We start from the raw sequence: 23,277 nt of genomic DNA on the forward strand, positions 1-23,277 counted from the left end.
TTTGACTCAGTAGAGCACCCTGTTGACTTTTCTAACGAGGTTTGAGCTATATAAATACCATATACATACATGCCTACTAATACAGTCTTTGCATGTGTGCTACAGTCTACAGCACACTTACGAAGCAGGAACTGTTTTAAAGTAGGTATAATAATAATATTTTTACTGGAAGGGGACCCTTCTAGTACCAAACCTATGCGAGCCATCAGGTACTGACTTTTGCACTATTGTTTAAATGTGTGTGCGTGGAGCAAGGGAGCTAGAAAGTGTGCCAGGATTGGCTCTGTTCTACTTGCTCCCTTCCATGCATACAGCACAGCAACTTTGGTTGCTGCACTATATTGCAGGAAAACATATTAAGCTTGCCCCTAAGTTGTTCCTCATAGGCTGTAGCACCAATCCATCAACTGATGCAATGAACCATTAATGCAGATATGCTTTCTTCTCCCTTGTCTGTGAGTTTGCATGCCTTCAATGAATAATGTGGTAAACACTGCACCGGATATTTCAAAGCATTCAAAGCCATTCTTCGTTTTCCCTTTTAGGAATTGCATTAATAAGCCTGGTTGCACCAGTGGCTGGTGGAATTTTTGTGAATTACAAGTGGCCAAAGAAGGCTAAGTTGATTTCCAAAGTAAGTCCGAAGTCTGCTTTTTTCCATTTCTCGTATGAAGCTGCAGTGGCATAGGAATTATAATGTGGTAGCCATTGACATAGTGTGAATTTACCTTTCTATTAGACCTACCTGGAGCCCAGGTCAGCCATAGACCCACAAATGCACAACAGATAGTGACACACGAGTCAGCTAAAGTTCATAACTAGCCGTAGTAGTATTTATAGTATTAGTATCGCTTGTATAAGTATTAGTAGTAGTGGCTGTAGCAATAGTACAGTATGTAGTAACAGCATCAGCAATAGTAGTAGCAAGAGAAGTAGGAGTAGAGAAATTAGTAATAGCAGTAGTACTAACAGTAGTAGTAGCTGCAGTTATCGTAGCAGTAGAAGTGGTATCACTGGCCAAAGAAGTAATAGTAGCAGAAGTAACAATACTAGTGGTATTAGAAACACTAGTAGTAGTAGCAACCATAGTATTGGCAGTAGTGGCAGTAGTAATAGGAGTAGTATTTGGAGTAGTACCAGTAGCTATAATCACAATTAATTATTTTAAAAAAACGATGCCATACTACAACAGCTTTAAGGAGCTAATAAATTGCATTACACAAGTATTTGCCATAGTTTAAATTACGTTGCCTTGTATAGGTACCTGGAACCCTAGGAAGAGTAGAAGATAGCAACAGAAGGGGCATCCGAAAGTAGCCCTGGTATTAAAGAAACTGGAACAAAATCACCACGGACGAAATCTCCGCATCGCTCCTTCTAAACACCCCAGCCCACTCTTCTAACGCAAACGAAGCCGCCGCCAACCTCACCCTATGGTTATCCTACACCGCCGACACCTTAGCACCACTGAAGAAACGTCAAAGCAAACCTGGCAGCAAAAAGGCCTCATGGTTCAACGATGATCTCAAGAAGTCCAAGAAACGTTGCCGCTCCCTTGAAAAGGCCTGGAAAAAAGACCCAACCACTAGCACCAAGGACGCCTTCAAAAACGCCACCCGCACTCACCACCAACTAATCCGAAAGGCCAAGAAAACAGCATTCAAGGATCGACTTGACAACAACGCCCACAACAGCAAGGAACTTTTCAACATCGTCAAGGAATTTTCCAACCCCTCGGCCAACTCCAACGACATCACCCCCTCTCAAGCCCTCTGCGACTCCCTAGCCTCATTCTTCCACAACAAGATTGCAGACATCCACAACAGCTTCGACAACCAACCCGGAAACCAACCCACCCTACCATTTGCTGAACATTCTCCCCCCGTGAACACCCTTAACGACTGGAACCCAATCTCAACTGAGGACACCATCCGCCTGATGAATTCCATCCACTCAGGATCCCCCACAGACCCTTGTCCTCACCACATCTTCAACAAAGCAGACTCCGTCATAGCACCGCACCTCCGAGACGTCATCAACTGCTCCTTCAACTCCGCCACCTTCCCGGAAGACTGGAAACACGCTGAACTCACCGCCCTTCTGAAAAAACCCACAGCGGACCCCACCGAACTCAAAAACTACCGCCCCATCTCGCTCCTTCCATTCCCGGCCAAGGTCATCGAGAAAGCTGTCAACAACCAGCTCGCCGCCTTCCTCGAAGCCAACAAATCCCTCGACTCCTCACAATCCGGCTTCCGAGCAAAACACAGCACTGAGACCGCCCTCATCGCAGCAACAGACGACATTAGAACTCTACTGGACAATGGAGACACAGTCGCCCTCATCCTCCTCGACCTCTCCGCAGCATTCGACACAGTCTGCCACAGCACTCTTTTACAACGCCTCAATAACATCGGAATCCAAGGAAAAGCACTTGAATGGATCACCTCGTTCCTCACTGGAAGAACCCAGAGAGTCCGCCTTCCACCATTCAAATCCGAAGCCACTGAAGTCATCTGTGGCGTACCACAAGGATCCTCACTCAGCCCCACCCTCTTCAACGTATACATGAGCCCCCTCGCGGCCATCGCCCGCCAACATAACCTCAACATCATCTCTTACGCGGATGACACTCAACTAATCCTTTCTCTCACCAATGACCCCAGCACCGCCAAAACTAACCTACACGAAGGAATGAAAGAAGTTGCCGAATGGATGAAACAAAGCCGTCTGAAACTGAACTCAGACAAAACTGAAGTCCTCATCTTAGGTACATCCCCCTCTGCATGGGACGACTCCTGGTGGCCGGAAGCCCTCGGAAAAGCACCCATCCCGACAGACCACGCACGGAACCTAGGCGTCATCCTGGATTCTTCACTCTCAATGAACAGACAAGTCAGCGCCGTATCCTCTTCCTGCTTCAACATTCTTCGCATGCTCAGAAAAACATTTCGCTGGATCCCCACCGAAACAAGGAAAACAGTCACCCATGCTCTGGTCACGAGCCGACTGGACTACGGAAACACCCTCTACGCAGGCACTACCGCTAAACTCCAGAAGAAACTCCAACGAATCCAAAACGCCTCAGCCAGGATCATATTAGACATCCCGCGCAACGAACACATCTCTGGTCACCTTAAAGACCTCCACTGGTTACCCGTCAATAAAAGGATCACTTTCCGACTGCTAACCCACGCACACAAATCACTCTACGACATCGGACCAGAATGCCTCAACTCACGACTGTCCTTCTACACCCCTTCCCGCCAACTACGTTCTTCCAGCCAAGCCCTCGCCACTGTACCTCGCATCAACAAGACCACCATGGGAGGCAGATCCTTCTCACACCTGGCTGCTAAAACATGGAACTCACTCCCCGCTTACCTTCGCCTTACCCAGAACCACCTAGCATTCAGAAAGCAACTTAAAACGTGGATATTTGACAAGTAATCCTCCCCCCCTTCCTAAGCGCCTTGAGACCCTCTGGGTATGTAGTGCGCTATATAAATTCTCTGACTTGACTTAATAGTAGTTGTAGTAGCTGAACTTGTAGTTGAATTGATATCAGTAAAGTAGTGATATTAGCAGACACAGTAGTACGAGCATTGTTTGTACTAGAAGCAGTAGTAGTAGAAGTAGCAACACTAAAAGTAGTAGTAGTAGAAGTAACAGTTTTATTTGTAATTAACAAAGAACAAAATATGGCCTATATGTATAGCCTCAAGCCAACAATAAGAATATACAATAAACAATAACAACAAAAAGCCTTATTTAGAGTCTGACAGATGGGATTTGATGTCACAAACGTTGCCAATGTTCCATCTTCTATATTACAAGCAAATTATAGCCTATGGTATATGGCGGAAGGCAGAGTATCCCGTCTACAGAACTCTAAATAATGACCTAATTTGTTTAAACAGAAGCATATAGCAAATAACAACACAATTTTTTCCTGAAAATACCATGGGTGTGCTGTTCTTTTTTCCAATAGGTTGGGTCAGTCATCGGTGGACTCCTAATGCTTGTGATTGGAACTGCCAGCGCTGTGTTATACAAGGGATCCTGGAACATGGATCTCTCAATCGTAATTATCGGGATGATCTATCCACTCATTGGGTACATCAGTGGGTTCGCATTGGCGATTGTTGTGCGCCAGCCTTGGAGAAGGTAAGCCAGACTAGCACCTGAAAAAATATTTGGAGAATTGAGTCGGCCAGGTATAGAGGCTTTATAGATATAGAGGTATACTTTCCAGGACAACATGGGAATGATATAGAAAAGCCTTACATCATCAAAACAACTTTTTGTAGCACAAACTTGGCCAAAGGGCATTACAGGCGTTTACAAGAAAACCAAATTATGTGACCATTTTTTAGGCGCAGGGAGATAAAGTGATTTGGCCAGAATCATAATATATGAAGCCAAGTTCAAACCTGGTTTACCAGTTTCATGGTAAGTAGCTCTAGTCAATAGGCCACATCTTTTGCTAATGGTTTACACTTTGATTTAAAGAAGTTTTGAAAATGTAATTTGTGAACCTTGCAATAGAGCCCAGGTTCGTCTATGAAATATGCTACAACATGTTTTGCATCATATCCTTTGTATTTGTTAGTGTTTTGATTTGATTGAGTCAGATACATTTAGCTGGCTATTTGCTGTGCAAGGAATATGCTTAGGGCCAGATTTACTAACATTTGACGCAATGCAGCAAGTCAACTTGCTGTACTGCCTCAAATAGAGAGAGAAGGAATGCACCATAATCTCTCTTGGGATTTTCCCTACTCTTCATTGACCAGAGCTACCCTTGCAATGTGAGACAAAGTAGCTGGCAAGCTTGGACTTACCAGGTTTTCCCTCACTGTTTTCTCCCATACTAGAAATTACTGAGTTCACTTCGGCCAAAGACAGTGACTCCTTTCAAGTATGGCACCAGCAATGGTTCAAACGAATAGGAGAAATGTGGACTTGGAAGTACTTATATTCTTGAATCGAGATTATGCTTGGCCTGAAACTGAGCACTGTCGATATACACAGGTCTGATAGTGGGTATTGAACTCCACATTCAAGTTACTGGTAAGTCACCTGCTGATGACATTTCAGAAATGCCTCCCTACAAAAGATTATGACAAAAAGCTTATCATTGGTATTTATAAACTCCTGAGTTCTAACAAGCCTTAAAAAATGAGATTGCTTAGCTCAGAAAACAGAGAGCCGGAAATTATATGTTAGGAACCACAGTACAGCTAAGTTAGAAATCACCAGAAAATCACTACCTAATATAGCTACATACTGGTACTACACATGAGTTAACCTTTGGGAATGGGACAAACACGAGTTGATACGTGCTGGAGGGGATGTGGGACCAGTGATACACTCGCACACCTATTATGGCTATGAATAAAACTTCGGTATTATTGGGATTCTTTAAATAACGTTGATTAAATATTACACACCACTATCCTGAGGCTCTAGACATAGGTTTTATTGTAGTTTCAAAGTAAGTTTATTAGAATCATACGAAAACAAAGGTAAGCAAAAGAGCACAATAATAAAAATATCATTTTGCGTTTAAAAGAATACCTGAGTAGGTGCGTTATAAATGGTAGAAAAGAAGGAAAGTCTGGAAAAAAATACATTTTAACAGTACTATATGAACAAGAAAGATATTCAAATAATAATAATATCAACATAAGAAAAGTCAGGGAGGTTGTAAAACATCTTGTTGTAATGGAGTAGTCATAAAATAATATTTGTCATTATCATCAATAAACTTTGTCACAGGACACCATAATAATAAACGTTTCCTAGCAAGCAAAATAGCGTATTCAGTTGCTGTATCTAATCTGTGGTTATGAAACCATGCATACCACCAAGCCAGAAAAGATAATTTAATTGAATCTTTCCAATTTGTTGAAATGCAACTGCAATGAATAGGTCTAACATCAGCACATTGAAGGACAGGTTCCACAACCATCTGATAAACTACCTAAAAAGGTATTTCAATAGAGAAAGGGGCTGCACAATGAAATATTAAGTTTATCTGAGCCCAAATTTATTTCCAAAAATCTTAAACAAAAGGACAAGTGAAAGGTAAGTGCTTTAAATCAGCATGCATTAAGGAACATGTTCAGCAAGTATCAGAGAGATCAAAAAACATCTTATACAGGCCAGCAGGGGAAAGGAAAAGTCTATTATAGATGAAAAAGGGTGTTTGACACTTTAGATGTTTTCCTAATTGTGGTCCACATGGAAATAGACCATTCCAAACCCAAGCCCTGTTCCCAGGCTAACTCTACGGTAGTCTTGACTTTAGTGATACTGGGTGCGTGCAAATGGGAATAGACGGCAGAGTCTTTGAGGAAAATTAAAAGGAGATTATGTCGCTGACTAATATGAGCTGGAATGGTGAGGGGATGTGAATTAAAGTGAGCATATGCAAGACAGAGGGCAGTTTATAACAACTGGTATTTATTTTGAAGAGAGGAGGGAAAGTCAAATAAAAGGTGGGTATATGATTGGTTCAACCAAATTATACCTTTCTATCTCCAGTAGAAACTTTTACCATTGATCAATATTAATTTATTATGCCAAATGGTGGACTTAAAAAAGGTTACATAATCTATAGGTATGGAGGGCAAAACAGATTCTAGCAATTTAACTAAGCACTTTAGAATAGGAGTTGAGAGCGTTTGTGGTTTATGAGTAAATGACAGACATTCTGGAAAAGAAAAAGTGGAAAGGTAGGATTGTTCAAGGTCAAACCATAATGGACAATCTAATGAGGTATACAAAATCCACTGAGAGGACTGGCATAACAAAAACGACTTATGATAAGTAGAGAAGTCAGAAAACCTTTCCCCTCTGTCTGATTTTGGATGTGTGAGTTTTGGTATTGTCATACAGGATTTTCATTATTTTTCCATAGAGATGAAAATAATACAGAATTGATTTTTTTAAAACTTGAAATGTATTGCTCTTGGTATGCTAGAGATAATATAAAGTATGAGTGGAGTTAACATCATCTTAATGGTATCTAAACGACCCCACCCGGAAAGATGTAGAGGGTGCCATTTAGGAGTCGAAATGGATATCTTCTGTAAACACTTTTCTATGTTTAAAGAAATTTAGGTTTTAATGGATTGAGTTAAATATGGATTTAAATATTTTATATGTTGAGAAATCCACATGAAATTGGATAAGGCAAGAGTAAATTTGTTTAAGAGCAGAATTTCACACTTATTATTGTTTCATTTATAACCAGATACTAATGCGTATGAAGTTACTTCTAGTAGAAAGGTAGACAGAGAAGACTGGGGTTGTGAAAGGAATAATAAAATATCATCCGCATAAGTTGCTAAATTAATTAGCAAACCATGAATATCTGGATTCTGACATATTTTAGAAAAAAATGGCTCCAATGCTAAATTAAAGAGAAATGGGGAAAGAAGGCATCCTTGTCAAACACCCCTTCCTAATGGAAAGTATAAAGAAGTAAGATCATCAGCAAAAATTGCTGCCTTAGGGTTTGAGTAGAGATGGGATACTAAAGTTATAATTTTGGGACCAAAACTGAACCATTTGAGTGTTCGAAAAATAAAAGGCCAAAATACCCTGTCACATGCTTTTTCTGCGGCTAAGGCAATTGCTGCGAGTGAGTCAGAATAAATGAGAAGTTTTTAATGGAATATCAAACAATAAACATGTACTGTCTGAAATAAGGCATCCCTTAACAAAACCAGATTGCTCCTTAAAAAGTAGTTTAGGAAGACACGAACTCCAGCCTCAAAGCTAAAGCGTTAGAAAAAATTCTTATAGTCAATATTTACTAAAGATACGGGTCTGTCATTTCTGCAATAGTGCAAATTCGTTCCTAATTCAGGAATGAGACAAATTAAAGCATCCAAAAAAGAACCAGAAGATTCATGTGAATGTTAGAAGGAAGATATAAGAGCATGTAGATTTGGAAGAAACAACTATGAAAAGTGTAACACATAAGGGCCTGAGGAAAGAAAGAAGAAAAAAAAATTAGTAAGGAGTAGCAACAATATTGAGTTTGAAAGTCAAAACGTTATGTGGCCAAGTAATAACACAGGAATACAAAAATTCAAATAATCTTTATTCAGATACGAGTATCCATAAAAGCACAGTTCATCACCACCAGCAGGAAAAATACAATACAGGTTTAAAATGTGTTTCAATGGTTTTATGTCAGTAAAATTTCCAGCTAACTATAACTGGTGTCAAACCTATGGTTTTTTCAGTGAATTTAATAGGTTTTTTAAATGCTAATTCCTAACTATAACTGGTGTGAAACCTATGGTTTTTTCAGTGAATTTCATAGGTTTTTTAAATGCTAATTCGTAACTATATAAGGCCTGAAACCTATGTTTTTTTCAGTGAATTTCAAAGGTTTTTTTAATGCTAATTCCTAACTATATAAGACCTGAAAGCCCACCAGGAATCTCCAGTATGCGCCAGGGGACTGCCTTACAGAGAGGTGTAATGAAGCCACGCCCCTTTTTACACCTCTCTGCAACGCAGCCCCCGTGCATGTTTGAAGAGGGGGAACTAATTCCCCTTGCATACTGGGGGCCCCTGGGGGCCAACTAGCCCACCTGGAACCTCCAGTATGCGCCAGGGGGCTGCATTGCAGAGGTGTAATGAGGCTATGCCCCTTGTTACACCTCTCTGCAACGCAGCCCCCTGCCGCGTTTGCAGAGGGGGAACTAATTCCCCTTGCATACTGGGGGTCCCTGGGGGCCAACTAGCCCACCAGGAGCCTCCAGTATGCGCCAGGGGGCTGCATTGCAGAGAGGTGTAATGAGGCCACACCCTTTTTTACACCTCTCTGCAAGGCAGCCCCCGTACATGTTTGAAGAGGGGGAACTAATTCCCCTTGCATACTAGGGGTCCCTGGGGGCCAACTAGCCCACCTGGAACCTCCAGTATGCGCCAGGGGGCTGCATTGCACAGAGGTGTAATGAGGCTATGCCCCTTTTTACACCTCTCTGCAACGCAGGCCACTGGCGCGTATGCAGAGGGGGGACTCATTCCCCTTGCATACTGGGGGTCCCTGGGTCATATCTGCCCAAACACCGATATTCCGAACGATTGAAAATGACTTTTCTTGAGAAACATTTGGATTTGGATTATCATGTCCTATACTTTGGAATTTTTGAAAGACTGACTTTGAGGATGCTATAAATTACTCAAGTCTGCCCGAATTGTGTGGGTAAAATTGATACCTAGTCACTTTGAATAAGAATGTACTTACGTCTCGGCTAACATTTGGAAGAAATATCTAGTTATATGACAACAGGATACCGACATAACTTGAAGGAAATAAGAACGCCCTGAAGAAGTTCTGTTGTACAGAACGAAACGTTTCGGCTGGCTGTGGTACATAAACTTAAGGAAAATAAAAGCATTTGAATATACACCAAGATTCAGCGCTTCAATAAGGACTCTAAGTGATATGATATGATTTGATTGGACTTATTGTGCAAGTGGTGCTGTGCCAAACTTTGGAATATTCTCCACTACTCTCTACTACTTACTCTCTCCTACTCCACTACTCTCAAATACTCACTCTCTACTACTCATTCTCTACTACTCTACTACTCTCTACTACTCTCTCTCTACTACTCACTCCCTACTACTCACTATCTACTACTCTCTACTACTCACTCTCTACTACTCACTCTCTACTACTCTCTCTCTACTACTCACGCTTTACTACTCACTCTCTACTACTCTCTACTACTCACTCTCTACTTCTCACTCTCTACTACTCTCTACTACTCACTCTCTACTACTCTCTCTCTACTACTCACTCTCTACTACTCACTCTCTACTACTCTCTACTACTCACTCTCTACTACTCTCTCTCTACTAGTCTCTACTACTCACTCTACTACTCACTCTCTACTACTCTCTACTATTCTCTCTCTCTGCTACTCACTCTCTACTACTCTCTACTACTCACTCTCTACTGCTCACTCTCTACTACTCTCTATTACTCACTCTTTACTACTCTCTACTACTCACTCTCTACTGCTCTCTACTACTCACTCTACTACTTACTCTCTACTACTCTCTACTACTCACTCTCTACTACTCTATTACTCACTCTACTATTCACTCTACTACTCTCTACTACTCACTCTCTGCTACTCTCTCTACTGCTCTCTACTACTCTCTACTACTCACTCTCTACTCTCTATTACTCACTCTCCACTCTCTACCTCTTTACCTCTCTCTACATCTCTCTCTACTAGTCTCTACCTCTCTACCGCTACCTCTCTACCTCTAACTCTCTACCTCTACACCTCTACCTCTCTACCTCTCTCTACACGCACACATATACAAATATATATATATGCATATATATGCATATGCATTTATATATATGTATGTGTATGTATATATATATATTCCACACACTCCTGGTCGCGCTTCATTTTTGAAAAAACCAGAGTCGGAGCCCAATTACATCACGGTGCTGTCAGTTTATTTGGCAGAGCAAACCCAACGCGTTTCGAGATCCGCCGATCTCTTGCTCACGGGTGGGGCTATGCAGGCACTGACGGTCATTTAAAGGTACATAGTGTTTACACAATGTGCACGTATTCATGAACATAAAGAAAATACCATAGTAAGCTAAGTCTGTCCATTGTAAACATTGTTTCATGTAAACATTTGTCACGCTTCCAAGCACGATTGGGATTTAATTATTAAGCCATATTCTTGATGTTCAAAGTATAGGACCAATATTAGTACTTAATATACAGACAGAATAATAATACTGTCTGTTTGACATGCGCTCTTACGCCAGCCATAATATGCGGTATTGTGTTAAAATCACACAGTATCCGGATTCATTGTTCATGTAATATTGCCCCAGTGGGCAAAGGTCCATCATAATTATCAGACTTGACTTCCAATAATGCCCATGTGGGCGGTGGTATCTCCCATAACCTGTAATGGAAAAAAGAAAAACAAGACTATAGCTATTGGATATTTACATTTGTAGATCAGTGCAAAACATCTGTTTTTAAAAACTATTAAAATTTAAACTTTCAGATACCAAAAAAGCAGCAGCATATTCAACATCAGAGAAAAAACCATATTTTATGTTTGGAGGTGAATGGCTAACTCTTCACCCAAGTTGTGTCCCATGGGCTGCAAGGTATTGTACATTATAATGTACTTTGATTCGAGTTTCCGTAACTCTAGCCACCTGTTGCCTCCCCTCTCATTAAGATCAACGCTGTCCAAAACACAAAATTTCATCAAATTGGGATTTTTGTTATGTAACAGCGAGAAATGCCTCGCCACAGGATATTGCTGATTCTCATTTCGTATTGCTCTTTGATGCTCCAAAATTCTTAATTTTGCCTGTTTCGTTGTACAGCCTATATAAAATTTCTTGCAAGGACACTCAAGAGCGTAAACCACATATTGCGTTGTACAACTGAGATGCTTGGTAATTTTATGAGCACCTCTGTCTTTAGACAGTTCAATTGATTTCCGAGTACAACTATATTTACAGGCTTTACACCTGTAACATGGAAAAAAACCTTGAATAGAATTGGTTTTTTCACTCTCTTTTATCAGTGTACTACTTAAGGTGTCCTTCAGAGATTTGGCTTTCCTGTAAGTCAGTGAAGGAATCTCATGGATTGCCTCTTTGACATCATTATCCAATTTCAGAGTCTCCCAATATTTAGTTAGGCACTTACGCAGTTTCCATGATTGACTGTTATAGGTCGTAATAAAACGTACCTTATCATCTTCTTTACGTTCCTTTGGGATTAATAGATCTTTCCTGTCCATAGCATTGACTTTTTTTAGTGCCTGCTGTATTATTTTTTCACTGTACCCCCTCTCAGAGAATCGCTGCATCATAAGTTTACTTTCATCATGAAAACCCTCTGCAGAACTACAGTTTCTTTTGGCCCTTATTAGTTCACCCAAGGGAATACTGCGTATAAGGCTTTGGGGATGACTACTCCCTGCATGTAGCAGGCTATTTCCAGCAGTCAATTTGCGAAATAAGGTACTAGTGAGATTCCCATCCTTGACTGCAAGTTTGATATCCAAGAATTCCAATTGATCTTTACTGATTACACTTGTGAATTTTAGATTGAGAGAGTTGTCATTCAAAATGGCTTCAAATTCGTGTATTTGGTCCAAGGTACCATCCCAAACACAGAAGATGTCGTCTATGTACCTTTTCCAAAGGATGACGTGGGCACTATAGTGGGCGATCTTCTTCACCACTAGTTCCTCCCACCAGCCCAGATATAAACAAGCTAGGCTGGGGGAAAAACAAGTGCCCATCGCCACCCCCCGGATCTGTTTAAACATAGATTTGTTGAAAATGAAGTAGTTGTTATTCATACACTCCCAAATCATGTCAAGTAACATGTGGGTGTGTGATAGAAGGGAGATCGATCTGTTTCTGAGATAGAATTTACATGCTTCTACCCCTAGCTCCTGTGGAATGCTGGTATATAAACTGGCCACATCAAAGCTAACCAGCCAATATTGGGGACTCCACACCACATCATTGATGATACCTAAAAAATCAGATGAGTCCCTAACATATGAGGGTAATTCACTCACATAAGGCTGCAAAAAATGGTCCACATATCTACTTGTTTTCTCATACAAACTACCCACCGACGATACAATAGGTCTGCCGGGGGGAGTCTGTAAGTTCTTGTGTAACTTTGGGAGGAAATATAGCGCCGGTATCTTTGGATATTTTACGTGGAGGTAATTAAACTCATCCTCCTCAAGTATACCTCTGGCTTTCCAGTCACACAATTTGTCAACATAAGTACCCTTGGATGCATTATAGTCCTCTCTGGTTGCTTTCATGTAACTCTGTGTATCAGATAACTGCATCAAACCTTCTTTCAGGTACATGTCAATAGGCCATACCACCACATTTCCACCCTTGTCACTATTCCTGATCACCACATCCACCCAACTTTCCATTTCCTTAAGGGCAAGAAACTGTTTTTTGTTAAGATTCCAGTTAGTTTTAGGCTTCATTCTGTCCATCCGTCTCATTTCTTGTATCATTCCACGTTCAAAGCTATCAATGTAACTGTTCGTAATTTGAGGAACAAACACTGATTTTGGTTTAAAACCACTGCCACTAGTCATGTGAATTGTATCCTCAGTGTCAATCAAGTTAAGTACAGCATTGTCATATACATCATCACAGCCCGCCAATAATTGTACAGATTGTAGCAGTTCTGCGTCATTGATATTTAAAGTACTTAATTTCTCTGTCATTGGATCTTTTCTGAGTCGCGGTTTATTGGCAAACCACTTTCGCAGTTTAAGTTTCCGTGTGAAACAAAAAAGATCAATGCGAGCACTGGTGAAATTGAAGGTGGAAGTTGGACAGAATGAAAGCCCTCTGGAAAGTACTTCAATTTGTACAGGTGTTAAAGTGCGATTAGAAAGATTTACCACTGTCATGGAGCTTATATTTTCGCCGCCTTGCCTCTGGTTACCACTCCTGTTGTACTTGGCGCCGCTTCGGATGACCTGTTGCCTCTTCCGCGCCCTCCTCTGCCGCCTGTCTGGCGTTCCTTGGTCATTAGGGCTACTTCCTTTAAAGGAAGTAGCCCTAATGACCAAGGAACGCCAGACAGGCACTCCAACAAAAGGGCGTGGAAGAGGCGGCAGAGGAGGGCGCGGAAGAGGCAACAGGTCATCCGAAGCGGCGCCAAGTACAACAGGAGTGGTAACCAGAGGCAAGGCGGCGAAAATATAAGCTCCATGACAGTGGTAAATCTTTCTAATCGCACTTTAACACCTGTACAAATTGAAGTACTTTCCAGAGGGCTTTCATTCTGTCCAACTTCCACCTTCAATTTCACCAGTGCTCGCATTGATCTTTTTTGTTTCACACGGAAACTTAAACTGCGAAAGTGGTTTGCCAATAAACCGCGACTCAGAAAAGATCCAATGACAGAGAAATTAAGTACTTTAAATATCAATGACGCAGAACTGCTACAATCTGTACAATTATTGGCGGGCTGTGATGATGTATATGACAATGCTGTACTTAACTTGATTGACACTGAGGATACAATTCACATGACTAGTGGCAGTGGTTTTAAACCAAAATCAGTGTTTGTTCCTCAAATTACGAACAGTTACATTGATAGCTTTGAACGTGGAATGATACAAGAAATGAGACGGATGGACAGAATGAAGCCTAAAACTAACTGGAATCTTAACAAAAAACAGTTTCTTGCCCTAAAGGAAATGGAAAGTTGGGTGGATGTGGTGATCAGGAATAGTGACAAGGGTGGAAATGTGGTGGTATGGCCTATTGACATGTACCTGAAAGAAGGTTTGATGCAGTTATCTGATACACAGAGTTACATGAAAGCAACCAGAGAGGACTATAATGCATCCAAGGGTACTTATGTTGACAAATTGTGTGACTGGAAAGCCAGAGGTATACTTGAGGAGGATGAGTTTAATTACCTCCACGTAAAATATCCAAAGATACCGGCGCTATATTTCCTCCCAAAGTTACACAAGAACTTACAGACTCCCCCCGGCAGACCTATTGTATCGTCGGTGGGTAGTTTGTATGAGAAAACAAGTAGATATGTGGACCATTTTTTGCAGCCTTATGTGAGTGAATTACCCTCATATGTTAGGGACTCATCTGATTTTTTAGGTATCATCAATGATGTGGTGTGGAGTCCCCAATATTGGCTGGTTAGCTTTGATGTGGCCAGTTTATATACCAGCATTCCACAGGAGCTAGGGGTAGAAGCATGTAAATTCTATCTCAGAAACAGATCGATCTCCCTTCTATCACACACCCACATGTTACTTGACATGATTTGGGAGTGTATGAATAACAACTACTTCATTTTCAACAAATCTATGTTTAAACAGATCCGGGGGGTGGCGATGGGCACTTGTTTTTCCCCCAGCCTAGCTTGTTTATATCTGGGCTGGTGGGAGGAACTAGTGGTGAAGAAGATCGCCTACTATAGTGCCCACGTCATCCTTTGGAAAAGGTACATAGACGACATCTTCTGTGTTTGGGATGGTACCTTGGACCAAATACACGAATTTGAAGCCATTTTGAATGACAACTCTCTCAATCTAAAATTCACAAGTGTAATCAGTAAAGATCAATTGGAATTCTTGGATATCAAACTTGCAGTCAAGGATGGGAATCTCACTAGTACCTTATTTCGCAAATTGACTGCTGGAAATAGCCTGCTACATGCAGGGAGTAGTCATCCCCAAAGCCTTATACGCAGTATTCCCTTGGGTGAACTAATAAGGGCCAAAAGAAACTGTAGTTCTGCAGAGGGTTTTCATGATGAAAGTAAACTTATGATGCAGCGATTCTCTGAGAGGGGGTACAGTGAAAAAATAATACAGCAGGCACTAAAAAAAGTCAATGCTATGGACAGGAAAGATCTATTAATCCCAAAGGAACGTAAAGAAGATGATAAGGTACGTTTTATTACGACCTATAACAGTCAATCATGGAAACTGCGTAAGTGCCTAACTAAATATTGGGAGACTCTGAAATTGGATAATGATGTCAAAGAGGCAATCCATGAGATTCCTTCACTGACTTACAGGAAAGCCAAATCTCTGAAGGACACCTTAAGTAGTACACTGATAAAAGAGAGTGAAAAAACCAATTCTATTCAAGGTTTTTTTCCATGTTACAGGTGTAAAGCCTGTAAATATAGTTGTACTCGGAAATCAATTGAACTGTCTAAAGACAGAGGTGCTCATAAAATTACCAAGCATCTCAGTTGTACAACGCAATATGTGGTTTACGCTCTTGAGTGTCCTTGCAAGAAATTTTATATAGGCTGTACAACGAAACAGGCAAAATTAAGAATTTTGGAGCATCAAAGAGCAATACGAAATGAGAATCAGCAATATCCTGTGGCGAGGCATTTCTCGCTGTTACATAACAAAAATCCCAATTTGATGAAATTTTGTGTTTTGGACAGCGTTGATCTTAATGAGAGGGGAGGCAACAGGTGGCTAGAGTTACGGAAACTCGAATCAAAGTACATTATAATGTACAATACCTTGCAGCCCATGGGACACAACTTGGGTGAAGAGTTAGCCATTCACCTCCAAACATAAAATATGGTTTTTTCTCTGATGTTGAATATGCTGCTGCTTTTTTGGTATCTGAAAGTTTAAATTTTAATAGTTTTTAAAAACAGATGTTTTGCACTGATCTACAAATGTAAATATCCAATAGCTATAGTCTTGTTTTTCTTTTTTCCATTACAGGTTATGGGAGATACCACCGCCCACATGGGCATTATTGGAAGTCAAGTCTGATAATTATGATGGACCTTTGCCCACTGGGGCAATATTACATGAACAATGAATCCGGATACTGTGTGATTTTAACACAATACCGCATATTATGGCTGGCGTAAGAGCGCATGTCAAACAGACAGTATTATTATTCTGTCTGTATATTAAGTACTAATATTGGTCCTATACTTTGAACATCAAGAATATGGCTTAATAATTAAATCCCAATCGTGCTTGGAAGCGTGACAAATGTTTACATGAAACAATGTTTACAATGGACAGACTTAGCTTACTATGGTATTTTCTTTATGTTCATGAATACGTGCACATTGTGTAAACACTATGTACCTTTAAATGACCGTCAGTGCCTGCATAGCCCCACCCGTGAGCAAGAGATCGGCGGATCTCGAAACGCGTTGGGTTTGCTCTGCCAAATAAACTGACAGCACCGTGATGTAATTGGGCTCCGACTCTGGTTTTTTCAAAAATGAAGCGCGACCAGGAGTGTGTGGAATATTAGGGGCTGGCGTACCCCGTCGTGAGCCCGCCATCAAAGAGGCTTAAGCACGCTAACTCTGTGTGTGCAAGTATATATATATATATACACATACATATATAAACATATATAATCTGTATATCTATATAAATACAAATATAAATGCATGCATACATATACATATATGCATACAGATGCATGTTATTTACATGAAAGTTTAAAAAACACTAATAAAAGCAAAGTAAAAAGCCACCTCATTACAAACAGAATGGCTTTCACTTAAAACGAGGGCGAGATCTATTGCATTTTCAATGCTTGTTTACTTTGGTTCCATCAAGAAGGCATTCAGATGTGTCACACATTTGCCATAAATTCTGAATGTTAGCACTCTAGTTGCTCATTAGATCACTGTAGTAAAGCTACTGCTCACCAGGGAAGTCTGCTGCTGGTATTCAAAGTGCATGTTTCAGTCTGCATGTCAGAATTTTTTTAATGAAATAGAAGAGGATTTGAGAAGTCACTCAAAATGATCCCTAATTTTTCTTTCTGAAGCACTAATCATACTTTCTATGGCAAAATGAACCCCCTCATTTTGTTCCTTTTTAAATTAAATGTTTTCAGACTTACCACTTCATTCCAATCAAGATGGCTTCTAGTGTGCCATACTTTTGTCATAAGTAAGACTGTTAACGCTCTAGTTGTTCTTTAGAACACTCTGGGACATTCTGTCATTGGGCTATACTTGGGCTACTTCTGGGTGATATTTGGGCTATATTTAGGCTCTTTTGTCTCTGGTGGCCATCTTGGGAGACTGTATGTCAGAATTTGTTAATGAAATTGAAGAGGATTTGAGAAGTCACTCAAAATGTGCCCTAATTTTTCTTTCTGCAGCACTAATCATACTTTCTATGGCAAAATATACCCCCTCATTTTGTTCCTTTTTAAATTAAATGTTTTAAGAGTTACCACTTTATTCCAATCAAGATGGCTCCAGGAGTGCCATACCTTTGTAATAAGTAGGACTGTTAGCGCTCTAGTTGTTCTTTAGAACACTCTGGGACATTCTGTCATTGGGCTATACTTGGGCTACATCTGGGTGATATTTGGGCTACATTTGGGCTCTTTTGTCTCTGGTGGCCATCTTGGGAGACTGCATGTCAGAATTTTTTCATGAAATTGAAGAGGATTTGAGAAGTCACTCAAAATGTGCCCTAATTTTTCTTTGTGCAGCACTAATAATACTTTCTATGGCATAATATACCCCCTCATTTTGTTCCTTTTTAAATTAAATGTTTTAAGAGTTACCACTTTATTCCCATCACGATGGCTTCAGGTGTGCTATACCTTTGTAATAAGTAGGACTGTTAGCGCTCTAGTTGTTCTTTAGAACACTCTAGGAGGCTGCAGTAGAACACAAAGGAATCAACTGACAGTCTCTGTCCTTGATGGATGTACATGTTTTACTGAGAATGTCAGACTTCATTCTCACATGACTGAGAAAGATAATGTGAATTTACAGAAAATATGCTTTCAGTTTAGCTTATAGATCCCCTTCCAAACCACTGTGGGAAAATCATGAGATATTAGTTTTCTTTCAAACATGATTCATGATATCACAGCAGAAGGCTTTTTCACATGGTAAAATCACCTTAGAACACACCACAATTCCTAAAATGAGTATGGTGCCATCAATAAATAATTTATAATGTAACTAAAGTCCTAAAACCCTCTATTAACTACAATGCTTTTAATGAGGTGCTATCATGTATATTGGTCCCAAGATGGCTGCCAACACTTCTTGGATGAAGTGCTGACAGCCAATCAGATCAGATGTGTGGTTCGGCTCCGCCCAGATATATATATTTTTTTGAACCTAAATTACTCAAAATCCACTGGAGCACATATCTTGAGACATAGCAAAGGCACATCGGGCTACCCGTCCCTACAATTTTGCCAAGTTTTGTGGAAATCTATTCAGCCGTTCGGGCTAAAAGTGAGTCCAACCGCCCTATGGAAATTAACATGGGGAAAACATGTTTTGGGACCCCCCTTTTATCTCGGCCCCCGCTTGACGAATCCCCCCAAACTTTCAGGGATGGAGCGGAGCGCAGCGAGGCAAATTTAAAGAAAATTACAGGCAGATTCCTCAACCGGCGCCAAAGTTATTCCCAATAGAATGTTGCGGATTTCCTATAGAAAACAATCCTAACTATAACTACCTACTGGCGTCCGCCAGTAGGATATATATATATATATATATATATATATATATATATATATATATATATATATATATATATATATATATATATATATATATATATATATATATATATATATATATATATATATATATATATATATATATATATATATATATATATATATATATTCTCCAAAGAATGCCCCTGCATTGAAGACGCACTCCTCCAACCAGTAAGTTAACAAACTTTTTATTGCTCAGGAACAGGATTTCAGCTCCGCTTTTATGTCCATTTACCTAACGCGTTTCAGAGCATTCATGAACCGATCTCACTCACCTGAATCACAGGTACCACAGGAACGACGAGAGTTTCCTCTCTCCCCCACAGAGCAATTCTCCACACAGGATAATCACTGACAGGGCAATTGCTCTCCAGGGGAAGGAGAAGAACATACCTCCAGGAGTAGAGGCGTAGTCTGTAGGGAAGGTGGAGTCTAGGTGGGGCGTGGATGTGGGATTGGGTCCACAAGGATTCAGGGCATCCAGTGAGTGCAGTTCAACTGGTCCTGGAGCAAACAACAAAAGAACACCAGCTTCCTTTTACCCAAAGTCAGAGCTGCCTACATATAATAATCAGCACAGAGCAGAACACTGATCACAAGTCTTTCTCTTACCCTTGCGGGAATGATGTCACGCTCAGAATGGAATTCGAGGATGAGGACAGGCCTTGCAATGTGCCTCACTGGAATCTTTTCATATGAAAATCTATTTGGCCACTGCAGACCCTTCTGGAATGAAGGAGGCGATGCCGCCGGCTCCTGCCGTGCGCCTCATTTGGAACTTGCACGGGACTCGACTATACTCCAGGAATGAAGGAGGCGATGCCGCCGGCTCCTGCCTTGTGCCTCGAGAGAACCTCCTTTGAACTGCCGAATGATTCACGGAAGTAGCGTAGGAGCCGGTACTGCCGGCTCCTGCCATGCACCTCGAGAGGATCAGCTAATTTGTCTCGTATTACCATACTAGCTTTGTAACTCTAGTGATGTTGTAAAGAAGAATAGAACTCTGTCAAGTAATTAGGTGATGTATTGCTCACCCTGCCTGCAGCAATGAACGTGTAAATAATAAATAAAATAAAACAACTGATAACCCCCCAAGTGTATCCTCTATTAAATCCTCAGAGGAAAGGGGCGTTGCAAACTCGCCGTTTTCTTTCTCGATGCAGCAAGTGTACCGGTGAATGAGGAGCCGTACAAATACCTGCACCTAATTGAAAACTCAATTCAGACAAAACAAGTTTCTCAGCTCTGCCAGGGAGTGGAGCGGCAACAGAACAGACCTCCGTGTTCAATATTTGCTGAGGGGCGGCCTCAACCGTTTTAATTACAAGTACGCGGTGCCAGCCGCGTGTGATGAGTAAGCGGCAACTACCGTTAACCGCCTGCCGCGGTCTTCAGGACAAAAAGGAAATATTTGTTCTTTAAAGGGACTGGAACCCTTCTTCGTACTCACTTGAGGCTCCCAACTCAGTGATGCGGTGGCTGCCGCGATGATTAACGGACACGGCGTCCGAGGCGTACGTTTGCAGAAAAGCGCCAACGGCCGTTGACAGCAATCTGGATTACCCGGATCCAGATGCGGACCGGGATGAAAGGGTGGAGATTAAGGGCTGGGTACAGACAGGGGCTGGAACACAGCAACAGCTTACACTAAGCTCAAAAGAGGGAACTAGAACTGGACAGTAAGGAAGGGTAAGGAAGGTACTGCGGGAACCGAGGAACAGCTACGGGGAAGGGCCTGGAACAGGGGTAAAGCTTCAAAGCCAAGCACCGGCTCAGCGGAAGGGAGGGACTTATATACCTCCTCCCATCTTTCGTTTTCAAGTGGGGATTAAAGGGGAAGTACTCTCAATATCCCAGGGAAGGTCAAAAGGTTCTGCACACTGCTAACTCACAAGAAAGGTGGTAACAATTCATGCTCTTTCATCAGAGGCAGATTAAAAAAGCACATCTTTTTAGCACGTACCCACAGTTCCCTACGTGCTCAATTAATTTGTTTGGCCTCCGGTGTGCCGTTCTTCATTAATTCAGTTCCAATTGCACGCTGGAACTTGTAGTTTCCATTCCATGCCCAATGTTACCTCCAGCAGTTGTGTGAACTGTGGGTACGTGCTAAAAATATATGCTTTTTTAATCTGCCTCTGATGAAAGAGCATGAATGCTCTGAAACGCGTTAGCTTAATGGACAAAAAAAGGGGAGCTGAAACCTGTTACTTGTTGAAGGATTTAAAGTTTTGCTGTGTTCGGTCAATGGGATTCAAAGAAAATAGAGGGGTCCCAAAACACAGTTACACTCCAATGTATTGTACATAGACTTTTCTATGTCACGTACTGCGAAAATGGTTGAAAGGATTTTAATCATCCTCAAATCTTTATTTCAGTAAAAATGCCCATGAAAGACACAGAATCAAAGAATGAATTATGTATATGTCAATATACATCAAAAGATGCACTTCAATAATAAAAGTTGTACAATTTTAAAAGGTAGCATTAAATGTAAAAACTCGCGAGGATAAAAATAGACATAAAACAATACAAGCATTAAAAATATTTTAAACATTTTTTGAAACAAAAAAGAAAAAACTTAAAAGAATACTAAACAATATTGCTTGCTATTTCAAATTTGCTGTCAGATACGGCAGCAATATTTTAAAAGGGGATTTAGACATGAATGTTGGTCATAGGGTTAGTCCGGGAAGGATTCAACACCTTTCTTTGCAATTCCCAGGTATTTTTGCAATAACACACACAAATAGAGGTCTTGCATCAGATTTTAGTATACGCAGAGCCACTCTGTGATCTCGAGTGCCAAGTTCTCTACAAACAGGAGAAAGACATCTACTCCTGGGTTTAGTGTATGCTTTGCATGCAAAAAGGAAGTGAGCAAAAGATTCTTGTGGAGAGGGACCACAGGGACCACAGGGACAGCCCTTTGGTAATGCTTTGTTAAACAGACATGAATTATGAAGATTAATAGACAGGCTGCCAAATCTAAACTGAATATATAATTTTCTATCAGCCGGCACTTAAATAATATCAAAGTAACTTTCAAGGGTGCGGTTGCACTTAATATCGTTAAATTCCTCAATCAGTCTCCCTCGATTGCCGGCTATAACGGCAGAGTGCTCAATCCCTTCCCAATAGAGAATTTTAATCTGACTTTTAGTGAGGGGTGGTGGAGAACTGATATCGTGTTCCACTAGACCTATGTGTGACAAGAGGCTTTTAACGTGTTTTTTCCAACCAATTTCATGCATGGAATCCAGGGCGCAAATCTCTTGGAAAAGCAGGAGCATACACCGATAATTCCGGGGTGAATACCAGCCGATACCAGAACAGTAGAGGGTGGAGCTTCACTAAATCGCTTATGGTTTTGATGTCCATATCTAGCAATAATGGGCGAGTGGGGGTACTCTGTGGGAGAGAAGCCACATTTTTGAGGATTTTAATGACATTCGGTGGGATTAGACATTAGGGAGTGAAGATGTTTCTTTTGGGTACTACAGGTAAGTAGAGTAAGTATTTATTAAGGTCTAAGGCATTTTATCTTAGTGACATCTGATGTCTTAGTATTTTCTTGAAGTTTCACGGTTTCGTGGCAATACCGCAGTACATCACAATAACAAGTCATTAGGAGATTGGCGAATGACTGCCTGTACAAAAGTTAAAGGCAGCCTATGTTATTTTTAGGTACATTTTGCCTGTGTTCTGCATTACTTTCTTCAGCTCTAGGAAAGTATTAGATTTGGTATTTTTTCCCTACCTATTATGCCTTTAATAAAGTGATAATGGATAGTTACAAATATTAATATGTTTCTATATATTAAAATAATAAATACAGAGTAATAAAACAAAGTAAAAAATCTAATTGTTCAATACTTAGAAATACACTGTAATACACTATATTTTACAAATGTAGTGCACTAAAGTGTATTTTCTATTTTTAACATATTTAAATATGCACAAAAAGTCTACGGAGTAGCACGTTAATACCTACAAATTACATGCCACTTAAACAAAAAGCGTTGTTCACCCTAGACTGCTATAACACTATATAGACATTTTATAAATATAAATCTCTACCAAGTTCCATTTAAAAAAAAGTGGTAATGGGTAGTGAAAACAATTAAACCTAATGCTTACCTAAAATTAAGACACTAATCCAGAAC

General features: G+C 40.6%; 1 protein-coding gene across 1 annotated transcript in view; it reads left to right on the top strand.

Moving 5' to 3' along the window:
* Positions 1–23,277, top strand: part of SLC10A6 (solute carrier family 10 member 6) — a 277,252-nt gene that overhangs the window by 198,515 nt on the left and 55,460 nt on the right. Inside the window, exons 3-4 of the mRNA XM_078677507.1 lie at positions 546–634; positions 3,992–4,167. Coding sequence (XP_078533633.1) covers positions 546–634; positions 3,992–4,167 — 265 coding nt within the window. The remainder of the gene's footprint in view (positions 1–545; positions 635–3,991; positions 4,168–23,277) is intronic.

This window comes from Lissotriton helveticus, chromosome 2_1 (genome assembly GCF_964261635.1).
Source record: "Lissotriton helveticus chromosome 2_1, aLisHel1.1, whole genome shotgun sequence".
Classification (NCBI taxonomy): Eukaryota; Metazoa; Chordata; class Amphibia; order Caudata; family Salamandridae; genus Lissotriton; species Lissotriton helveticus.